General features: G+C 33.9%; 2 protein-coding genes across 5 annotated transcripts; both read left to right on the plus strand.

Annotated features, from left to right (window-relative positions):
- On the plus strand, window positions 1-8,957 carry LOC117118739. The gene is made up of 3 exons (XM_033263419.1): window positions 1-2,164; window positions 3,328-3,348; window positions 5,432-8,957. The coding sequence occupies exons 1-3, from the start codon at window positions 1-3 to the stop codon at window positions 7,591-7,593; spliced, it is 4,347 nt and encodes a 1,448-aa protein (XP_033119310.1). The 3' UTR covers window positions 7,594-8,957.
- Window positions 8,958-14,260: 5,303 nt separating this feature from the next.
- On the plus strand, window positions 14,261-23,438 carry LOC117118723 (kinetochore protein Nuf2-like). Of its 4 annotated transcripts, XM_033263398.1 has the most exons (13): window positions 14,290-14,369; window positions 15,096-15,158; window positions 15,653-15,773; window positions 16,260-16,417; window positions 17,438-17,499; window positions 18,002-18,099; window positions 18,479-18,589; window positions 19,134-19,253; window positions 19,961-20,223; window positions 20,805-20,996; window positions 21,319-21,406; window positions 21,994-22,068; window positions 22,980-23,438. In XM_033263398.1, the coding sequence occupies exons 3-13, from the start codon at window positions 15,657-15,659 to the stop codon at window positions 23,055-23,057; spliced, it is 1,362 nt and encodes a 453-aa protein (XP_033119289.1). In that variant the 5' UTR covers window positions 14,290-14,369; window positions 15,096-15,158; window positions 15,653-15,656; the 3' UTR covers window positions 23,058-23,438. The 4 variants fall into 4 exon arrangements, with proteins under 4 accessions (XP_033119287.1, XP_033119290.1, XP_033119289.1 ...); XM_033263396.1 differs by lacking the exon at window positions 15,096-15,158 and having other exon boundaries at window positions 14,261-14,352; XM_033263399.1 differs by lacking the exon at window positions 15,096-15,158 and having other exon boundaries at window positions 14,266-14,369.
- Window positions 23,439-24,548: the final 1,110 nt, after the last annotated feature.

Below are 24,548 nucleotides of genomic sequence, written 5' to 3' on the forward strand. Positions count from 1 at the left end.
ATGGCTACCAGTGAGCTCAATCAGTTTCTGGAAGATGTTGATGAGAAGGTCCTAGAGTGCACCATTTGCTCTAAGAGACTTCAAAATCCTAAATCACTCAAGTGCCTTCACAGCTTCTGTTTGGCATGTCTTAAATATTTGGTTAAGGTGAAGGGTAAGCTGACTTGCCCAATTTGTTCCAAATCATACCCCCTTCCAGAGGGTGGGCTTCAGAAGCTTCCACCAAGTACCTTTATAAATAACTTATTAGAAACTATTGAACAACTGTCAGAAAGAAATCAGAAGAAATGTGTTTGTAAAAAAGAGAAGTTGGAATACTACTGCCAGGAATGCAGACAGTACTTGTGTTCTTCGTGTAGCGATCATCACAAAGACTTCCGGTTCTTTGCAAATCACAAGCTACATTCAGTTGAGGATGTGCGATCAATGAGTCTCATACAGAAAGCTTCATTACATCCGCCGCAATGTTTGCTTCACAGTAAACCGTTTGAATTTTACTGTAAAAGTTGTAAAATTCCAATTTGTGGTAATTGTACTATTATGGACCACAAGGAATGGAAAGGAAAACACAAACCAATCAGAATTTCAGAAGCATTTCAAGCATTTAAAGAAACTTCTGCAACATTAGAGAAAGCTGCCGATCATTGCAAGAACAAATTGCAAGACTGCCTTCAACTGGTTATTAAAAATGGTACAGAATTAGGAAAAAGTAAAGAAACATGTTTGAGAGATATCAAAAAGCATGTACGTGTGATGATAAAAAAAATAGAAGAGAATGGAGAGAAAATTAAAACTGAAGTAGAGACAATATACAAAGAGAAAAAAAAGGTAAATGATGAACAAATTAGTGAATTGAAAAAAACAATATCTGATATAAATACAAAACTGATTTTTCTTAATCAGTTATTAAAGAGTAATGAAGCAACAGCAATGCAATCAAGTGAAACAGTAATTACAGCACTGAAGGATAGAATCAAAATATTGCCAAAAACAGATCCGAATGATGATGGAGAAATTAAATTTCATAAGCATCAAAATTCTTTATTGCAACAATGTGATATTGGGTATATATTACATTCACACATGAGGGCAGCAGACTGTTTTACCCTACTGGGGGAGGAATCTGTGTCACAAGGTCAGGAAATTGTTTTCAAAGTGATCAAAACAGATAAGTGTGAAATACAAGCAAACCAACTTATGGCAACATGGACACAGCCTACAGGAGAAACCAACATCATCCAAGTTCAAGAAGATCAGACTGGAGATTATATTGTGACAAAAAAATGCTTACGGCCAGGTGTTTGTAAACTTGGTGTTAGCACTTATGGAAAACCAATCAAGCAATCCCCAATGACAGTCAATGTAGAAAAGAAACGATTAGTAAATACCATTCAAGTACCGGTAATATATGACCATGTTAGAGATGTAGTTCAATGTGAAGATGATTGCTTGCTGGTTTCATGTCGCAAAAATGAAATTCTGAAGTACAAGCAATCAGGGTTATATATTGATAAGGTCACACTACCACAAGGTGTGCAAGTTAACAGAATGTTCAAAATGAAGAATGGCAACATAGCATTCAGTGATTTAGGTAATAAATGCATCAAAGAATGCAATATGAATGGTCAGGTGGTCAGATCAATTGGTCAGGGAGAACTATTAAATCCATCTGGTATCCATGTGGACGAGGCAAACAATGTTGTGTATGTTGGAGATTGGGATTTAAATTATGTTTTTATGTTTGACTATGATGACAAGATGAAAAAGCAGATAGGGTCAAAAAGCAACCATGAAAATAAAATAAGTAGGGTCTTTGATGTTACACTTACTAATCAAGGAAATCTCCTTATATTGCATTATAAAAATCAAGGACTACAGCTATTCGATAATGAGGGAAGGTTCTTGAAAGTCCTTGTTGAAACAGGTTGCGAGAATGACAATGTGTGGGGACCACGTGGAGTAGCAGTTGATGAAGATGAAAACATCATTATATCAAGTGACCACAAACTGCAGCTATTCAGTAGTGATGGAACATTTATTAAAAGAATTGATAAACCAGAAGATGGAATTGGTAAACCATATGGAGTGTGCATCATTTCACATCATCCAAGGAGAGTTGCAGTAGCAAGTGATCATGACAAAAGTGTAAAAATATTCAACTATTAAATATACACAGTCCACTGTCCTACTATTAATGTGATGTAAATTTATAGGTTCACAGTGTACTGTATCTATAGACCACATTATTGAGTGTATATATGGAAGCAGTGCCATTAACGTCTGATGACTTACAACTTTTCACTGGAGGAAGCAAGAGCTTTAATTTCTGCTAATACAAATACAACTTACTCTTTTGCTCTATTTGTGTCTGTTATTCAAAATTTGAACACACTTGTACCACACTTCAGAAACTATATATATTTGAAAAGTGTTCAGCGGTAGGTCCAGGAATTTGAAATACAGGGTGGCCAGGGAGCAAAGGTAAAAAATGTATGATTATGGCACCTGTCAATGACTGGAAATACATTCACAGATTTAAACTTGAATATAATTTTCTTTTCTATCCATTTTTTTAAATTTTGGAAAATTTAGGGGGATCCAGGCAGACAGGAGCTGCTCTAGAATCCACCACTGGTAAATTTAAATTTTCTTTTGTTTTAATTTAAAAAAATGAATGTCAAAAAGTCATGCTACTCCCTCTTCCGCTTCCCTCCCCCTCCCCCATTTGCAATGGTAATAAGCCTTCAGGCTTTATTGGGTCATCCTGAAAAATAACATTTATATGCTTGGCCTAGGATAGGAAAACTAGGGGTTCTTTAATAACTTTCCTAATGAAGATGAAATAAGGTTGAAATACCAATTCAAAGTCACCATCAATTAATAATTTAGGTGTCTACAGTAGTTTTTCAAGTACTTCTTTAATTGTAAATATAGTGAATTCAGAATTTCTACCTTTATTTAAGAAATTGAAATTGTTAGATGTGTTTAATTTTAAATTATGCATCTGTTTGATCTCTATTATGATAAATTGCCTGAAAAATTGAAATGAATATTTTACAATTATCATGCATACACATAAAACTAAGTAAAAATCAAAGTAAAATCTATTAGCTGAAGGTAATCACTACATCCGGAAATTTTCTAAAAAATAATAACCTTAGTAGAAACCTGATACATTGTTCAATTATTCTGACTATTGAAATTTAAAACAGTTCAGTAGTCTCATTCAATCAAGACACGGTTTATTGCACAACAATATCGATCTATGCTATACCTGGAAAAACCCATTTCTATTGTTGGAGACATTTTATATTTACTGTACAGCAGGTTTAACAGAGAACCGTAAAGGTAATTATATCTTTTATTTATATTGTTTAGTATAAAATTGAAAGAGAAAATGAATACACTAATACGAAAAAATTGAAAAAAAACCGCACTTAGATTATTATTATATTTGAGTAGGCTCTTTTTAAGAATGTTCCAGTCTCTGATGGATATGAATTTGTCAGACTGAAAAATCTATTTTGATACACTTTATAGGCCCATTCATATTTTATTTATAGTTCGAAGGTATGCTCCTACAGGTCACAAAATCAATAAATATCACATTCTTTTGACTTTTTTACTAATCTCTTGTGCGTTCGTTAAATAGACGCTCTAAACTATAATTTGTGATGACGTGGCAGGTGCAAATTGCTCCATGTAATCTTAGAGGCAGGCAATGCATAAATTAGAACGATTCTAAACGAGTCGTTTGTATTTATATTACTATCCCTGCATCTGTACATAAAATAACATTGAATAGCCCTGGTAGGGCAAGAAGTAATTGTAGACCTAGATGAAGAAGACACTGAACATCAGAGAGTGAAGAAAAAACAAGAAATATTAGATTGCCACCTGTCGATTAAAATATTAGGCCAGGCTAGGCTGGAAGTTTGTGAAGCTGTTTCTTGGAAAATGCGCCTATCTTTAATATATTTTTGAAATTGACACAGAATCGATTAATTTTATAAGTTTATGAACCTGTGCATTACGCAGGCTACATTTCTTTGTAGTTCAATTCAACACTAAATTTGATTCTGGGTCGACCAACAGTCTTGATAGTATGTCACATACATGGTCCTACGATTACATCTTTGTATACAAGAGCCATTTTATATGATATTATAAAAATACAAAAATAATAATATGAAGGACTACTGCAGGAATCATCTTAATCATTCATAATATGCAATACTGTCTTTGTTGCCTAATTTGAATGTAGCAATTTAATGTACTTGGAAGGAGTATGACTCTCTCCAAGATAGTTATACTTCCTTTCGTTTGTATAAAATAATATAGAATGATAAATCTGGTAGACGATTAGATATACATTTATCATACCAAGACCATATTTGTATGGATATAGCTAAAACAAAAATGGCACTAGCAAAAAAATAGCCCCACTAAACTACCCCCTCCGATATATAATGTCCACAACTGACTGATAGGAAAAGTAGACCTCATATTATTATTACCAACCACCAACAGTGTTATTATTTTGTATCTTTATTTATTACCCTGTGACTCAGTGGCAATTTTTCTTCTGCTATATTTTTATTTTTTTCATTATTTTTTTATTTTCTAAATTATATTTAATCCCTATTATTACTTATTTTATTTGTTTTTATGTCAATTAAATCTGGTCCTCCTTGTCAATTTTTAATGTAAATAATGATTTTAATTTGTTACGGTGAATTGATTTATGTTTATCATGGGAAATTTTTCATGTGCTATATTTTCTTCTGTATCTGTTCAAATACGGCACTAAACCTCAAACTAAACGTAAAAGTGCTGGCGTTGGGACACGCAGATACGTCAGTTTTGAAGTCAAAGGTTACATTATATATATCCATAAAATTTATATTTTAATGGCAACAAGACAATTTTAATTAGACATACATAACAAGATATTAGATGTGAAAAAAAAATTAAAAAGCCAATAAAAATTAATGAATAAAAGTTTGTACAATAAATACTTTCATACTTCATTGTTTATATTTTGCGTTATAGATTTTTCTTTTTATTGTCTTATTTTTATCGTTTTTATTATTTATTCTACATATTTCTATGTTGAAAATTTACAGTGGCAATTTCTATTTAAATATTTTTATATTCTCTGTGACAATTCTTGTTTCCATTATTTCTATTTTTTTCGATTTTCTTATTCTTCTTTTTTCACGTTATTGTTTTGGTGATCTTTCTAGGGTCATTTTTTATACCTATATTTCAATTTTTGTATTTTTATTGTATGTAGCGAGTCCTTGTAGACCTGTTCCTCACCTATTGGCTCGACTCCTTCACCTTTTTATTTATGCACATTTAGAAGGTTATTCAATTTTAAAAAAACCCTGTACAATATTAACTCATATATATAATTTATAATTCACAGAATTTTATTTCAAAATGGCTACGCGTGAGCTCAATCAGTTTCTGGAAGATGTTGATGAGAAGGTCCTAGAGTGTACCATTTGCTTTAGTAGACTTCAAAATCCTAAATCTCTCAACTGTCTTCATAGCTTCTGTTTCGAATGTCTTGAAAATTGGGTTAAGGTAAAGGGTATTCTGACTTGCCCAACATGCTCAAAATCATACCCCTTTCCAGAGGGTGGGCTTCAGAAACTTCCACCAAATACTTTTATAAATAACTTATTAGAAACTATTGAACAATTGCCAGAAAGAGATCAGAAAAAATGTGTTTGTAAAAAAGGGAAGTCTGAATACTACTGCCAGGAATGCAGGCAGTACTTGTGCTCTGCCTGTAGTGATCATCACAAAGACTTCAGACTTTTTGCAAATCACAAGCTACATTCAGTGGAGAATTTACGATCAATGAGTCCCACACAAAAAGCTTTGTTACATACGCCGCAGTGTTTACTTCACACTAAACCTTTGGAATTTTACTGTACAAGTTGTAAAATTCCAATTTGTGTTAACTGTACAATTATGAACCACAAGGAATGGGAAGGAAAACACAAACCAATCAGCATTTCAGAAGCATTTCAAACATTTAAAGAAACTTCTGCAACATTGGAGGAAGCTGCACAACAGTGTAAAAACAAATTGCAAGATTGCCTTAAAGTGGTTATAGAAAATGATACAAAATTAGGACAAAGTAAAGATACGTGTTTGAGAGATATTGACATGCATGTACAAGTGATGATAAGAAAAATGGAAGAGAATGGAGACAAAATTAAAATTGAAGTAGAGACAATATACAAACAAAAAAAGAAGGCAAATGATGTACAAATAGATGAATTGAAAGCCACAATATCTTATATTAATACAAAACTGAGTTTTCTTAATCAGTTATTAAAGAGTGATGAAGCAACAGCAATGCAATCAAGTGAAACAGTAATTACAGCACTGAAGGATAGAATCAAAGTATTGCCAAAAACTGAGAGTGATGATGGAGAAATGAAATTTCATGAGCATCAACATTCTTTATTCCAACAACGTGATATTGGGTATATATCACACATGAGGGCAGCAGACTATTTTACCTTGAAGTGGGAGGAATCTGTGTCACAAGATCAGAAATTTGTTGTCAAAGTGATCAAAACAGATGAGTGTGAAATACAAGCAAACCAACTTAAGGCAACATGGACACAGCCTGCAGGAGAAACCAACATCACCCAAGTTCAACAAGATGAGAATGGAGATTATTTTGTGACAGGTAAATGCTCAAGTCCAGGTGTTTGTAAACTAGATGTGAGCATTAATGGCAAACCAATCAAGCAGTCACCAATGACAGTCAAAATAGAAAAGGAAGGAATAGTAAATACCATAAATGTACCATTACCCACAATAATTGTAAAAGATATAGTTAAGTGTGAAGATGATTGCTTGCTGGTTTCATGTGGCGAAAATGAAATTCTGAAGTACAGGCAATCAGGAGAAAACATTGGTAAGGTCACATTACTGCAAGGTGTGAGAGTTAACAGGATGTTCAAAATGAAGAATGGCAACATAGCATTCAGTGATGTGGGTAATGAATGCATCATTGTATGCAATATGAATGGTCAGGTGGCCCAATCAATTGGTCATGGAATATTGAAGATTCCGTCTGGTATCCATGTGGATGACATATCAAATGTTGTGTTTGTTGGAGATTGGTATTCAGACTATGTCTTCATGTTTGACTTTAATAATGAGAACATGATAAAGCAGATAGGGCCAAAAAGCAAAAGAAAAATAAGTAGGGCCTTTGATGTTACTCTTACAAATCAAGGAAATCTCCTTATATTATATTATACAGGACTACAGTTATTCACTAAAGAAGGAAGGTTCTTGAAAGTCCTTGTTGAAACAGGTGATGAGAATGGTAAGGTGAGGTGTCCACGTGGAGTAGTAGTTGATGAGGATGACAACATCATTATATCAAGTGAACAGAAACTGCAGCTTTTCAGTAGTGATGGAAATTTCATTAAAAGAATTGATAAACCAGAAGATGGAATCACAGATCCACATGGAGTGTGCATCATTTCACATTATCCAAGGAGGGTTGCAGTAGCAAATGGTTTTGGCCAAAATATAAAAATATTCAATTATTAATATAGATAGTCCAGTGATGTGATGCAAACTTATAGGTACACAGTGTACTGCATATCTATAAATCATTTCATTGGTTGTATATTGGAAATAGTGAAAGGAATATTTGAAGACTTGCAACTTTTCACTAGGGGAAACCAAGCTACGATCTCTGGCAATTACCATATGTAAATACACAGAAATAATCCTTTAAGACTAAACTTGTTTGAAATATCAACATTTCGTTCCTCTTCCATTTTCATTTATTTATGTTTATTTTACTTTTAATTAATCCATAAATGTAAATGTCCTGATAACCTCTAAATTTGATTTACTGTAATAGTGTCCTAGTTGATTTGCCTTGTACTCTACTACAAGGAATACAAATACATTTTAACTCTTCTGCTTGCCTTGTATCTGGTATTCTCAAATTTGAAAAGATTAGCAACACACTTTAAGAATCTACATATATGAAACGTATTCAGTTGGTGGGTCCAGAAATTTGAAGCAAAGGTTGGCCAGAGAACAGAGGAAAAATTTATGATTATGACACTTATATGTCTGGAAATTGCACTCTCAGATTTAATTTTAAATATAATTTTCTTTTATTTTTTTTGGTCAGTTTTATATATGTATGTAATGAGCAAGGAATCCTCAATCAATAAGGCCTAGTTCTATATAGTGTAATTGCGTAATTATTTTCTGTTCTGCTATTTCTCGTTCTAAACTATTTTTGAAAAATTCTTTCTTTAATACTTGAACTTTCTACTGAGTGGGCAGAAGATGCAAAAGAATTAGCTACAGTTTTTTGGGTGAGTTTTTGAGTCATGTTCATGACCATTGATCAGTGGTCGAAGTGTCTGTCCTGTTTGTCCAAATGTAGAGAGCATTGGCAAATATTACATGATATAGCATATACATAGGCAATAGATGACATGCAGTTATAAGTGGCTGTTATGCTTAAAATGTTATTAAATAATAGGTCCTTGACAATGCTACAGGATTTGATACTATGTGGACAAGTTTGCAAGTCCTAGTATTGCATGGAAATGTACCATGGTTGCTGTTAGTGGGAAGTTTACTTTAAACTAGATTAAATTTAATAAATTTCAGAATAGAGTACTGTTTACAGGCAATGATAGATTTGTCTTTAAAAATATCATTGAGGGCTTCATCATGTAGGAGAGGTTGTAGATCATCTATGATGTGTTTGAGGGTTTGTTAAGTAATGGGTGATATGTTGTTATTAACGGTGTCCAGTTAGAGGATGTCTATTTGTTGTATTGAAGTGGGCCTTGGCGTGGTATATGCTTATGCTTTCTCTGTTTTGTCAACTACTTATGTACCATACTCAAGTTTCTTATTTGTGTTAGATAGTTCTGCGATAGTTCTGCTAAGTGATTATCTCTGTCTGTTGTGTCAGAGCATATGCGGTTGTAGCAGAGGGATTGACTATACAGAATTATTGTATTGGTAATATGCAAATGCGTTGACCCGAAGGTCGTAGTGCCTCAGTGGTTGGGCTACATTAACCCTGCGAGGGTCGTCACTACAATATTTACTTTTTTTTAAATAATTGTTAAATATTTTTTTCCTTACTTAACTTTTACTCTTTTTTGCATTTCTTTTTTTCCACTTTTCTTTAATTTTTTTTCATACTTACGACCCGTCTCTTTTCCTTTACTTTCCTGTAATTTCTTTTGCTAACTTTTCTTTCCCTACCCCATTTTCCTCCTAACATTTTTCATTTTTCTACCTCTTTTCAAGTTTTCCCTTTCCTCTACTTACTTATCTTATAAAGTAATCTTTTGAATTTATGTTTATAATTCATTTTCATTGTGTAGTTTACTATAATGCTCATGTTAGCCAGCTATGAGTTTTAAATTTTAAAAAAAATGAATGTAAAAACGAGTCATTCTTATGGTAAAAAATTTAAAAAAATAACAAGTCATGCTTATGGTTACCTTGGAAACCATATACTTTTAAAAATAATCAAAATAAACCTTATTAAAGTAGGTCATTATGTTGGACATAATGAGAGGTTTGATCACAATTAAAAATTAGATTAATGATCTTAATTAAAAATGGTGTTATGTGTCAAAGCTGAAATGTTACAGTGGTTTATGAATCAGAGTTGCTGATCATTGTTCTGTAATATTTGTTAATAGGTGGCCTAGGACAGGAAAGGGGTTTTTTAATAACTTTCATATTAAAATGGAAATGAAATAAGGTTGAAATACCAGTTCAAAGCCACCAACAATTCTAATTGTTAATTTTAAATTTAATTGTATTAAAATACTTTAGGTATCCAGATTTTCAAGTACTTCTTTAATTGTAAAAATAGTGAATTCAGTATTTCTACCTTTGTTTAAGAAATTGAAATTGTTAGATGTTTTTAAGTTACAAAAATTATGTATCTACTATGTTTGATCTCTAATATGATAAATTCTCTTAACATTTAAATGAATATTTTACTCTTTTCACACATGTCCCCCTAACACAAACGCAAAAATTAATATCAGTCGAAGGTGATCACTACATCATCAGCAAATAATTTGTTTTGGATAATAAAGAAGAGAGTTCTTTATACAGAAGAAACACAAGGCTGTGTTGAATGAAGTGCTTTTGAAAAAGATGACTAATGAAATAAATATTATTTAAATTTTCTATATATTTTCATTTCTTTTCATCCAATCACAAGTTAAATCTCTAATTGTGGCAAAGACAAGCCATACCAGTCACTCATTGCAAAAATCGATTTTGAGTTATTAATACAGTGTTAGAGAGTAAAATAATAGCTATAAAATGGTAAAAAAAATCATTCAAATCGGACATTTCCTTATGAACAAGCGTTTTAACCACACAGCTGTTTAAAGAACAATATATGAGAAATTAACCGTCAAAGTTTATGATTTCAGGCATTTCTCATGCAGAAACTATCTTTAAATCCTTAAAAAGTATTGTTTAATAACATTGAAAATGGGGAAAATAACAGCATAGAATGATGTGTAGATATATAAAGGTTAGTTTAGTGCAATAAAATAGATTTTTAAAAATTTGACATTCCAGCATGTTTTGGCCATTTTCTCTGAAACACGATTTGCGACGAGTGACTGGTTTGGCTTGTCTTTGCCACAATTATATGTAAGAAAAACATGGTGTTCAAAAAACTAAGTGCCATGAGAAGTGTGGAATAGAGGATTTTTACAGGGTATGTACAGGAACTGGTTGTATTTGGAGTGAATTATTATTTAGTAAGGGCATGCATGTACTGAAAATACACTATTGTTACAATAAATGGAAAGAAGTAAGATATATTTATATTATTGTTATTTCATCTTCACCCAGCAGTGTACACCAATTACATGGTGAATGTACATTTAAACATATATCAATAATTAAAAATTAAAAATTACAATACAAATATCAGTAACAATATACAGTAAAGTATACTAAATAAATAATTTGTTCAACAATATACTTACATGATGAAATTTTGTACTTCAAATGGCCAGGCTTCCTACCACATGGATCTCTCTGATATACTGAATGCCTTGCAGACTTCTCTAGCTGTTTTCTTCATGAAAATATCTGGCTATCATTCTGAAATTTGAATTGATTAAATCTAAATAAAAATTTTAATTAGGACATGTCTATTAATTTATCCAATTATTTTTACTTTAATACAATAAAAGAAAAAGTAATAAAATTGTGTAAACTCAAGTGAAACTCTTGCCACAGTTTTTCTTCCATGTCAGAAAGATGGTTACGCTCCATTCTTCTCCCGTTTTTTAAATACTCACAAATCTGTATCTCATTACTGTTCCCAAGTTTTTTGGCAAACACCTTTTTTGTGTCTTATAAACAATTTTTTCCCTCCGGAGCTTAGCATTAAAAGTAATAACTGAAGATATAAATAGGCCCAAGGGTTGTATGCATTTTTTTTTCAGAAAATAAAAAAAATTTTTAAATGGTCAGCATTTTATTGTTTATTTCTGACAGCAACTCGATTCACTTTTTGTCTGTTAATATTAGAGGATTTATGAAAAAAATAATAAAAAAGAAATGTTTGCAAATAAATAGTCTATTGATTAAAAATTAGATGTTTAATTTTGCCAGAGACATCTGACCCAGGAAAGGTAAAATCAATATAATTTTATGTGTAAAGGCGATGTCTTACCATAGTATCAATATGCGCACACAGTAGTGGTGTTACAGCCTATACTTCATAGTGACGTGTACTAGATGCATCATCTTGTCTGAAATGAGATCATAAATTTAATGAAACTGTTTATATCTTACATTCACTCATGTTTACATATGAAAATCATTGCAATACATGTTTAATACTCGTTCTTTTTTATCTTTCCTATTTTATTGATGTTGTTACAGTTATTAACAGAAGTTTACGGTTGAAGGTGAAACTATGCCCTTTAACCGCTCCGCAAATTAAAAAAATAATAATAATAAATAATTTAATTTTTCCAAATTAAAAAAAAAATAAATAAATAAAAATTTTAAAATTTAATTTTAAATTTTGCAAATTTTAGTTGTTCTACAAATATTGTTAGTACCTTCAGCGCGGGTTTGGCCTTTTCTCTGCTGCAGTGTGATAAACACCATAAATGTAGCCAAGGCCTATTTTGGGATACTATGTCTCTGAGGAACAAATTGTATCATAGAATGTGTCTATTGCATCATCCTCCATGCTGGTGAGCTGTGAGGGGATAGCCCTCTCTAAACAACTGTTGTCCTGACATTTCTTAAGAAATCTTCACCTGTGATATCCAAGTCTTACAGATAATTCTTGACTCTATCCTGGATTTTAGTATTGTAAAGTAACAGAATTACTTTACAGCAATTTAACATTTCATATTTTAATACAAATCTACATTTTATAGTTTTGAGAAAATAAACAAATCTGACAATCTCTCCGGTGTTATTACAGAAAATCTGCTACTGCATACCCAGAAGTCCCAAGTCATCCACAATTCACAGGAGTTCCCTGGAAATTGGGACAGCCTCCTGCAAAGCAAGCAAGAGCTCCCAGAAAATAACCAATCTCCTGCATTAATTTAATAATAATAGGTTGATTTATAAGGTGACTCTAAACACCAAAATTCATAACATTTTTGCATTTTTTAGTACCCTATTTTCAATTGTCCCATGGAATCCAGTGCCAATGGGTGTCACCATGGGCACTGGATTCCATGAGACCCGTCCTCGGGTATTCTTCACACATGCTGAAAAAGACCCGAGGACGGGTTGAAATATTCATGTTTTGAATAAAATTTGTGTTCTAAGTCTACCAAGTCGTTGACATCTCATCGTCTTTTTCATTGAGTTGTGTATTGAAAGTTGGCAAGTTTTTGCTGGCCTATTTTTATCCTCATTTTGGGCCTTGCGGGGACTTAGCAGGGGATGTAATTTCCAAAATGGTTACATGCATGTGAGAGTCCCGGCCACCTCCTAGCAATGCGGAGCATCGTTTTAATGTACATCCCCGGCTAAGTCCCCGCCACACCGCCGTAGTCCTGGGAAAATGCCTCGCTAATAAATGATTGGAGGATAAAACCTACTTGAAGGTTTAGCCTACAGTAGGTCTGAATCGGAGAAGCAACGTGAGAGCTAGGCCAAGGAGATGAGGTTCCTTGATGGAAGCACTACGCGTGCGTATCACTTAGCAGTTTCCATGGAAGTTTGGACTACAATTGACAAGTGCATAATCTGTCTCTTATACACATCTAGATGTGTATAAGAGATAGATTTTTCAGTGGGATTGAGCACTGTTTCACACACACACACACATACATACATACATATATATATATATATATATATATATAAGAACACATTATATAAGAACACTGAGAAATTGCTTAACAATTAAAAACAAATTGAGGATGAGGAAAAATGTCAATTAAGGTTTTCTTATTTAAAAAATTAAGAAACTAACAGAAGATTTGTTGGTTTTTTCTATTTTAAAAAACAGAAAAACCTTAACAAACATTTTGTACCTTATTTGCAATAGGTGTTACTGTGTAATATCAAAAAGTATAGCACAAGAGAGATAGCCAGTGCAGGATGCACGTTGTTGTTTGTGTGTGCACAGCAAAGATCTTATAATAATAAGATAGCGCTCTCCACAAATGAGGCATGTTGTGGCGAAATGGTTAAGTTGTCGCACAGTCCAGTATTGAGTAAATGAGCTATAAAATATGGGAGCTCAAAAAATTACCTAAAAATCCAAATTTGTTTTTCACAATCAACAGTTTAATGTCTTAATAATCATGTCCCAAAGTATTAGTTCTGGAAGTGGTTTAACAAATTGTTTATTTAACGTTATTTTTCATAGTTCATTCTATTAAGCAATGTATGCACAAATAACTTTGAAAGGTAATTACTCAAAATCGTGATCTTGACTCCAAGCATAACTCTACTTTCACTTTCCAATATTAAACTTAGGCTTGAAATTTCCAATTTGAATGAATGACCCCTCATTTTAAAGATCACATATTCAGGTATCTGAAAATACCAATAACTTGAATTTCAATTTTTGCTACAACTTGGCCATTTTGCCACAACATGCCTCAAATTAGAAACGTTCATTCAAGCAGAAAGCAATTGAAAGTAATTGTAATTGAGAGAGGGCGTCCTAGGGAATTTGGCAGGTGTATACTTTGTACACCGACATCGTTGATAAGTCATTTTCTGGAGAATTTGACAAAATTCGGAAGACCATAGTGATTGCATGAAACTTCAGGAGACTCCTAATCAAATCGGGCAAGTTGGAAAATACAGTACGATATACAGTGGACATTGAATTTGGTTGGAATTTATAGAAACCTGCTACACAGGAAAAGCATATTTGGAACACCAAATTTCATTTGTGGAATTTTGCATTTGCACATAGCTCTTAAATGCTGTGGGATTTCAAACAAATCTTATATTGGCATTCGTGGTGCTCGCGCATACTATTGTACATAAACTATGTGCAATGTTCATGTATCAAAATTTATGCTGAAGTTCCCTGTCTGTACTTGTTACTATGTACACAGAACACTCTTTATCTAAGTATATATTTCATGTGCACTTACTGGCAATTAAGTATCTGTAGGCACCTAGGCTAGGCCCAGGCCACACTGACTGAGTTTCTCTCCTGGCAGCTGGTCCTGTCGTCTGGGTGGTGAGAAAAAACCTATGAACTTTGGTTTGTAGGCCTTGTGGCACGGGCCTTCACTAGGCCTAGCTGCCTACTGCTGCCGGCTGCTACTACACCAGTAAGGCTAGGCCTATCCCTGGGCCCTATAATAATCATAATAGGCTAGTTTCTATCTTACCTGAATACAAACATCCATAAATTGTCTACCTAAAGATTTAACGAATTTCCAATATAATAAAATAAACCAGGGAAGTCTAACAGAATCAAAAGACAATACCTAGCCTCTATAGGCTATACATGTGCAAATGTTTACACAAGTGCGCCACCTATAGTTTATCGGGATTGTTTTTGTAATTCAAAAAAGAGCGGTAGGGTATCCTGATTACTTACTGTATTTCAAACGCAAATATTGAGAAAATTAGTGAATGTGAGTACTAATTCAATATTTAGTATCGTTTTTAGGTGAATACGCCAAGTGTTAGGACAAATAGGGTAGGCGTAGCTTTTTTCTTGGAGCCTAGGCCGGCCCAGCTACTCAAATAATGACTCAGCCTCCCTCAGCAGCAGGCGTCCTACCAGTGACCACTACAAAAGGCTCGCTTAGCTAGGCCTAGCTAGCCTGTGCCTATGGTTAAGGCCTAACCAGGCTGATCTCCAGGCCAGGCATTTTCTGCTGGTCTATGTAACCTACTACAGACTTAAGCCTAGACTTGCCTTTGCCTAGAATTAATCAATAGACCTTAGCCTTAGCCTCCTACTAGCCTAGTACTATAAACAGTAGGCTATTATGAATGAGTCCAGGCATATGTTGTGTGTGAACCTTATCTTAAATTATGTATACTTTTACTAGGCCTAGGCCCTAATAATAGGCCTACTACTACTACCGTCCTTACAGACATGTTTTTCAAAATATTTTTTCAGAAATATGATGCAACCAGCTTACAACTTTCCTTGTCTCAGTTCTGAAGATTTGTTGATCTTCCTTCAAGGGCTGTTTCTAGATGAATTTGCCATCTCAGAAAATGATTTGAAAAATCCTCAGGTACAATTTTATATTTTTGTATTGCATTCACCAAATTTATTTGCTCCTCGATTATTATTGTTGATGCTGTTTGTAGTGCAGGCTTCAGATTTCCATAGTAATTTAAAAATGTCCATCCATAGCACCTACATTATTTACCATCAATCAAGCCTTGAATGCAAGGCTGCTCAATTTCAAGTACATCTTGAATTTCAAACAAACTCATCAGATTTATTGGAAAACAAAATGAACCCGATCATTTCATTTATTATCCTTTGTTAACACTTGTATACTAATATAAAGGCCTACTGCACTGAAGAAAAACTATATTGTTGTGATATCCAAACTAAAACAAACATGTACGTTCATTCTTTAAAATATTTTTTTTGATGCACAAGTAACAAGTGATTAGAGTATATGATAATTCCCTTCCCTAATAATAAATGCCTCTTGAATAAACACCCTTTTAGAGTGTATTCAAATGGATATGCTTAATACTTGTTACAGCCTCTGCGTGTTCAAGCACTCTACTCCCACTTGCTGGAAGCTACACTAAACATTACCCCAGACCAGTTGAAGCAGCCCCAGCTTGAAGCAACCAACTACCTTAGCTACAATGAACTACATGAAGACTCTGTTCCACTCATCATGTTCACACTTGTCATGTAAGTACTGTATATGGCATATAATTATGTGACTGGCTCTGGAAAAACACTCCGTTTGTCACATTTTCTGATTTCCCACAAGCACCCAAAAAGTTCGAGAATTAGAATTTCGAAAATTTTAATGTTTTTGCATTTTAATAAAAGAAGATATATTGAAGAACATTACTGTTAAATATTCAATCACTAAATCTGACTAAAAAGTATATTAACATTTATTTTTAAAATACAAATCTTAATAATTGAATTTGGAATCTTAGGCAGCTGATTTCTCAAAACCTGCACAGCTGATATCCAGTGAAATAAATATTCATAACTTTGCTAATAGATAACCAATTTACATCAAATAAACACTGTTTTAAAGAAGACTACTTGCAAAATCTGAAAAGACCAAACAGAGGGTTTTGCCAGAGCCGGTCGCATATACATGCATATGTAACAAAAGTAACCACACACTAGTTTGGTAATGTCCATAATACTAGTGGTCATTTTCTTGCTGATGCGAATAGAAAAGTCAGTGCAAATAATACCACTTTAATTTGCATGGTTTTTATTCATATGTGTCATGGAGAATTCTTCGAAAAGGGTTTTGCATCAGAAAACTGAATAGTAATGATGTTTTGAACAACCTGGTGTATTGTACTACTGTACTACACTCGGTATATCCGCAATTACTTGTGGGAAAAGCCTTATTCGGATTCCCACCCGAATCACTTGCAAATTTTTTTCGCTAGTATTTGGGGATGTACTGAGTATTCGGTACAGTATCACATCAGGTGGGGCAAAACATCACTCCTAGAAAAAAAACCTTGTGATTTTGGTGGGAATCGAACCCAGACATCCAGATAAGTAGACTGGTGTCATACCACTAGACAACTTTAAAACTCTACAGCCATTCTGAGTGATTTTACACTTTTCTGATCCTCAGTCTGGCTTCTTTCGCTTTCACTCACCTTACTTTCAACTACATTGTGGAGTATATAATTATATTAATGATGGCCTTATTAATTTATCGGTTTGCAGGCAAAGGTTTATGGCATCTTGCGGCGTGAATGATTTTAAACTGAAGGATTTAACAGCACCAAGTAAGTACTCCACACTATCATCAAGATCTTGCAATTTGAGCATCTTAGAACACTAGACCTTTCCGGAGTGCCAATCAAACTTAACAACTGACCAATCAGAACAGAGCCAGGAATATGGGTGTGTCTAACAAGCACACGTGTTGTACCACACAAACATATCTTTTAACATTGTCATTTGTTGGACCTTAGCAACAGTAACCAAGGGCGTTTAGTTGAAAGGATCCATTGTATATTGATAACAAATGCTTATATAAATTGCATGGTTGATTGATTGATTGATCAGCAGTTGTTTTTATTGCAAATAATAATTATTATACAGAAAATTAAAAGTAGGTGAATCTATAGTTATAGCTATATGTTGTACCGAAAAAAATTAAGATAAAATACTGTTAAACAAAGCCTAAAGATTACTATTTCAGTACAACATATATATAATCTTAATATAAACAGTGCTGTTCCCCTTAATTCATACTAAACTGTTTAATATGACTTATGATTTCAGAGCCGAAGCGGTTTCAGCGAAACCTGAGTGCCATTGTCAATTACTACCGATTTAAAGAAGAGAGGGTGCCAACATTTGAACGCATCAAACAAGAAACTGTAAGTGTAGCTGCTTTTCTTTTTTTAAAAACACAATTTAAGTATGTGTCTTGCAGGTATCTTTGGTACAAATATTAAAATCCTTACTCACGCCATTACTCAGATACTTCTACCGAGGACGGCAGATGACGGCAGACTGACGTTGCATATGGCAAGCGCGCACACACACACACACACACACACAGTGTGGACAAATTCTTAGGCCAAAAGCCGGCTGATACTGCACCAGTCTTGACCTGCACGAGTCCTGAAGCACTGTGCATAATATAATTATATACAAAGTCAACATTGTTATAGAGAAGTTTCTGACGGATACCAGAGTAACTAATGCTCAAGTACATATCTTGTATTGACAAAGTCTCTTTCTGTATGTTTACAGGATGCAACGAACGAGCAGTATCAGTGCTCCCTTCGAGAAATTGATGAAATGAAAGCTAAAATTAACAAGATCAAAGCAAAACGAGCAGAAGATGAGCCCCAGGTGCAACAGGTACAAGACAATTATTAATTAAAAATTGATAAAAATAGATGAGTCGTCCTAGTGTGATATAGTAAATAAAGTACTATTTGTCCAAGTGTTTTATTTACTATGATATCATAGTAAATAAAACACTTGGACATTTAGTACTTTTGTTTTAATGACAGTACACTTAGCTTTCATGTACACAGTGCACTTCTTCAGGTGAATGTGGAGCTACAAAAATAAACTGGGTTGATAGACCTGAGCAAGCTAATTAATTATTTAACAATTATTAATTTTCATTTGCATCTTTTTAGCATATTCAGTAAATTCACTTATCACCCATGAGTCACAATAGACCTTGATAAGTTTTGATCAAAAAGTCTGTCGGTGTTGATGATGTTAATTGGACCAACAATTTTCAAAAGGGGGTAACTTTTGTTTATGTCCTGTAGTACAAACACAAAGAGAGTAGCAATAGAGTCAAACCAAGAACCTTATGATCTCTGAAAACTGATGATTGTCTTGCAGTCTCATCAGATGTCAATTATTCTCGTTAATTTTTTTTTTTCAGCTTTGTAGCCAGGTGGAGGAACTTGGAGCTTGCATGTCAGCCTACCAAAAGGAGCAGGCCATTCAACAGAAAGAGATACAGCAGCTGAAGTCAGAAATTGCAGAGAAAGTTGCCAAAACGGTAATGCCTAGTATTCTACTTTGAGGGAATAATAATTATTATTATTGTTAGTCTTATTGCCTTTGCCATGAAAGCTATGTATTCACTGCTGTTTTTCTGTCTTTCTGTCTGTTAGCAAGATTATGCAAAACGTAATTAATGGATCATCATAACATTTAGTGAAATACTACATATTAATCAAAGAAAAACACTATTTCATTTTTGGAAGAAAAAGAAGAGAAAAAAAAATAATGGAATCGCCCAACATATTCAGGCTGCACTTAAGAAAACAATGTTGCTAAATAGGATGGGGCAATGCCATTATCTCTTTGAGGGCATCTGCAGCACTAAAGAAAATATTGTGCCTGAATACAACTGGCAATTCTATTATTTCATTAAGGGTATGCTGCAGTTTCTCCCATTATACACGGCCTGAGTATACAGTAGTTGGTACTGTATTCGGGCACTTAGAGGAGGTGTGCACGCTACAGAGTGACTGCTCTAGTTATTGTGTCGTCGTTGTTGTCATCTTATTATTATTTATTATTATTAATATTACCAGCAATGGTTATTGATAGGCCTACTTTTCTATCAAACAATTTTCTGAAAATTTTTCTAACAAAACATTTTCTGAAAAAACCCAAAATTTAGCTTGTAATTTTAATACATTATATATTCCTTATAGTGAAACAATTTAAACTTGAAATCTTAATTTGATCTCCATATAGGACCAGTATAAAGTGACAACACTGAGTGCTAGAGAAGATGGTGATAAACTGAGAATACAAATTGTCCAGTCACCCGAGAAGATGAAGACCAAGATCGACAGCATGCACAGCGCCATCAACAGCAGCAGAATGACCAAAGAAGACAAGGCGCTGTGTCTCCAAGAAAAGAGAACACAGCGAGAGAAAATGGCTGCCATACACGAATGCTGCGAGCAAGTTTCAAGACTCATCTCGGCAATTAACTGCGAACTTGATAAGCAAAGGTGGACAACCGTAACCTAAATTATCATACGCTAATTTTTTAAAGTATTTATTTATTGCCTGTTTGTTTATTGTTTACAGTATTTATGTATTTATTTATTTAGGCACGTGGTCAAAATTTTGCCAATAATGCAAACTGAATCGAAAAAAAAAACCAGTTAAAATGCCTAAATATGGTCATGATGACATCACATCATGACCATATATAGGCACATCATAACTATATATGGGCATACAACAGTTTTTTGTCAAATAATGGGTAGTCAGTTATATTTATTGTTAGAGTATACTACATGACGTATTGGTTATGTTACACTAACAACCATCCACCACACAAATCAATTAATTTACATACTTTCCATTTCAAAATTAAAAGTACCAAATAAAATTCACGGTCCCTTTCTTCAAGTAGCATAATGTTTAAATGAATTAAGGTTGACTTTATTTATTTCTTGAAATGTTGGTCAGCGAGTCATGTTCAAAATGGAAATTTTTTAGCGATATACCGTAAAAACTCTTTTCCTTTCAAGGTGGGCCTCTTTTCAAGATTGTGATAAATGTTTTAAAATGTTTTACGTTTCAGGGAAGCATCTGGTGAAGTAGAGAAGGTCCGTGACAACCTTTCTGTCCAGAGGGACGTGTTGAGAGACCTGACTGCGAAAGAGAACCAGTTTAAGCGACAGGTGGTGTCAAAACAAGAGAGAAAAACCAAGTTTACTTTACAGCACCAAAGCAAAATGACTGCAACTTCTGAAGCTCTTCAAATGTCCAAGAAGTATGTTATTTCACTCTTTTTTTTTATATTACAGAGATATTATCTGCCATTTTACAAGCAGGGGTCGCAAATATGGTCATGACATCAGATCATGAACATATGTAGGCACATCATGACCATATATGGGCACATCATGACCATATATAGGCACATCATGACCATATTTGAGCACATCATGACCATATATAGGCACATCATGACCATATTTGGGTACATCATGACCATATATGGGCACATCATGACCATATATGGGGATACAACAGTTTTTTGTCAGAAAATTTGATAGTCTGAACAGAGTAATTATTAAATTATATTATTTCAGGGAATGTGAAATGTGTGAAGAAAAACAGCAGAAGTTACAACAGTATTTGAATAAAGTAAAAGAAGAAATGGAGAATGTACAGCAAGAGGTAGGTCCTGTGAGATAAGGGTTGTGAAATTGCATAGTGATGTAACATGCTCAGATTTGGTCAGATTAAGTTGTTAATGAGATAACTTAATCAGTGGTGGTGTCAGCAGGGGGAAGGGAAAGGTAACACCCCCCTGGGACAGGCCCAGACCCCCGCTGCCCAACGCCACATTAACAATATTTATTAGCCTAACCCAAATGTTTATTTGAAGCACCATAAAAGTTTTCCACTTAAAACCCTACAAGGAATTTTTATTCTGGGACCCTGATCAAGGCTCTATTCAGCCCCTTGGTTCGGTCCCTGCTAAGATTTAAATCTTGACCTACCCTAAAAGTTTGGACAGACTTTCGATGTTTGTTGTGAGCGGATTGGGAGAGCAGCCTAACATATCTTTAGGGCCTCCCGAACTGACGGTGTACATAAAGGTACAGTACTATAAGACTGACTCCTCCAGCATTGGTTGAGATTTAGTATTCTTAAAAGCAAATATTATATGAATATATACTGACAATATAGAAAGTTTGGAAACCAGTGCTATACAATAAATATGTATTATTAGTAATATTTCGGGTTTCTTTTTTTTTTAGAGGAACGATAAAGTGAATAAACATGAGGATGACATGAAAAGTTTGCAAGACACTTACGCATCTTTACTGGAAGCAGTGAGTATAAATCCGATCTTATTTTTATTTAATCCTAGCCTTTGGAAGTGGGAAAAGAATAATACACATTAGCTATGTTCACACATTTTTTTTAGGTCTCTGCTAAACTAAGATGATTAAAAAGGTTAATGTAACCTCTTTCAGTAAAAACTATGCGTAAAAAAACAACAAAATGTTTCATAATTAGGTGGTGCTCTGTGCCGGGTTCCTGGGCCCCCTAAATTTTTCAAAATTAAAAAAACAAAAAATTGAGAAAGAAAGAAAATTATATTCAGATTTAAGTCTCAGAGTGCCATTTCCGGCCATCTAGAGGGCCCAAAAAATGCCCCTCCTCCACATGCCTCTAACTCACTGAAAGAAATGGGGGCAGAAAAAAAAAACTTATAAGAAGTTTTTTTTTCTTTTTCCTTTACGAATAAAAAAAAATGTGAGTGAATTTATCTTTATTTTTTGCCAGATGCCCAACAAATTTGTATAAAGTTGTTGTTTGATGTACGATATTGCCATTCTAGGCCCCTGTGGGTTATCTTTATTCAATCTGATGAGTATCCTAAACAAAAAAAAAACTTTTTCCAGACACCCCTATTTATCATTTTGAAAAAAAGAAGGGCGAAAAAACCGATTTATTTTTTTTTTGCCTAGACATACATTTTTTTTACCTCAGCCCCAACCATGGTAGGGTATAGACCCTTGTCTGTGGAAGTCTTTTCCTAGGCCCCACTGTTTCGAATTCCTCAATCTGCTACTGGTGCTGTGAGCAATTCTCTAAGATGGAAATGTATGCTTGTAAGATAACAATGTTAATTAATTAAACATTTGTATAATTATTAAAATGAAATGGTTTGTATTTATACAAACCTGTAGTTCTATAATACTGTATACTTGATAGATTTTTTTTTTTTTTCATACAGGTTGATGGTTACCATAGAGACATTGCTACCACCTGGAACAAAGTTGCTCCGTGGCAGGTGTCTCAGGATGAAAAGTGAAATCAACAAGCAACGAAGATTTAGCTGTTAGCTGCCATATTATAAATTATTATTAAAGTTCATTGACTTATGAAGCAATTATTCCGGAGTGGAATACTGTACTGCACTATACAGCTTCCAAAAATTGCCTTTTATGCCTTTAGTGTATGAAATACGACTATATTAATTGCTTATTACTTGATTAATCTTATTATCTGTAATCATGTATACTGCCACCAACAATGATCAATTTAATTTTGCTTTGTTCAAAACTTTATACAAGATAACTACAGTATATCTGTGTCAAAATTAGATCTTTTCTTGTCACAGCCAGTGTGTAAACAATATTTGTGGTAGAAATAGTGCCTAATTTCTAATAAACGTCTTTGTATATATGTTTTATTTGTCGACTCCTTTGTACTCTATTGTACTATTTAATGAATCTAATCAATTATGGTTTGAAGATGTATTAAGAATCATCAATAGTACAGTACAGTAAATAGAGTACCACAGTCGTGTCGTCACGACGCCAGGTGGCGCTTTCTGTTGTCAACAGACGTTGGTTACCGGTCATTACGCCTGAATCGAATAGGCATTTTAAAATGTAATATTTTACCATCAAAATGTACTAAGAACACAGAAGCTCGCATTATATTAGTTATCGAACACGCATTTAATCATCAATTATTTACACCTAGAGTACATAGGACCTACTGAAGGACTATACCAGTCCGAAAAGTCATGTACTACACTATGTTCTCTAACAACGGAGTTAACAGTTAATTTTTCAATCTCCAGCAAATTTAAATAGCATCCAAAATCATCCTTTTTGGAATGTAAGGAAATACAGTAGATAGTACTTTATATTTGTTGGATCGATTGTAACTCCTGAATGTAGCAACCCCAAAACGAATGGCACTTCAGAATACAGTACAGTGTACCAAAACTTCTCTCGAATTTTATATCCTATCGTGTTGTTTGTGTTTTAAGTTAACTTTATATATTTATCTTTTATTTTTTAGCGTACAGGTTTGGAATATTTTAAAATCCTTAAGGGGTCATCCATTATTTTCATCATTTTCACGCGCCTACAAAACGTACGCTGTGGGGAGGGGGTTGAAAGTGTGTGTACGCTTTTCAAAAAGTACAAAAATAACGATTTGGAAATGTTAGCCTACGTTTTTGTACCTAGCAATTCACGAGTAAATGTTAAGTTTATCAATTGTTTATACACAGCGTCATCTTGCATCCCTGATTAACGATGTGTTGGTTAAAGCATATCGTGTACTTATAAACAATTTCGAAATACAAGGGAAATGCACTCTAGCCAGGGGCGGATCCAGGATATGAAAGAGAATAGTTTAAAATGTCCACAAAAAAAAAGCCCCAACATTAAAAGGGGCCCTGGGAACTTCCCCGGGAAAATTTGGATTCCTAGATGGCCGGAAATGAGCTTTCCCGACTTCTGAGGAGTTTTTAATGACCTTTAAGTTCTTCAAAATTCAAGGTTTT

Source organism: Anneissia japonica, unplaced genomic scaffold (assembly GCF_011630105.1).
Source record: "Anneissia japonica isolate Jap-2015-1 unplaced genomic scaffold, ASM1163010v1 scaffold1951_len603592_cov169, whole genome shotgun sequence".
Taxonomy (NCBI): domain Eukaryota; kingdom Metazoa; phylum Echinodermata; class Crinoidea; order Comatulida; family Comatulidae; genus Anneissia; species Anneissia japonica.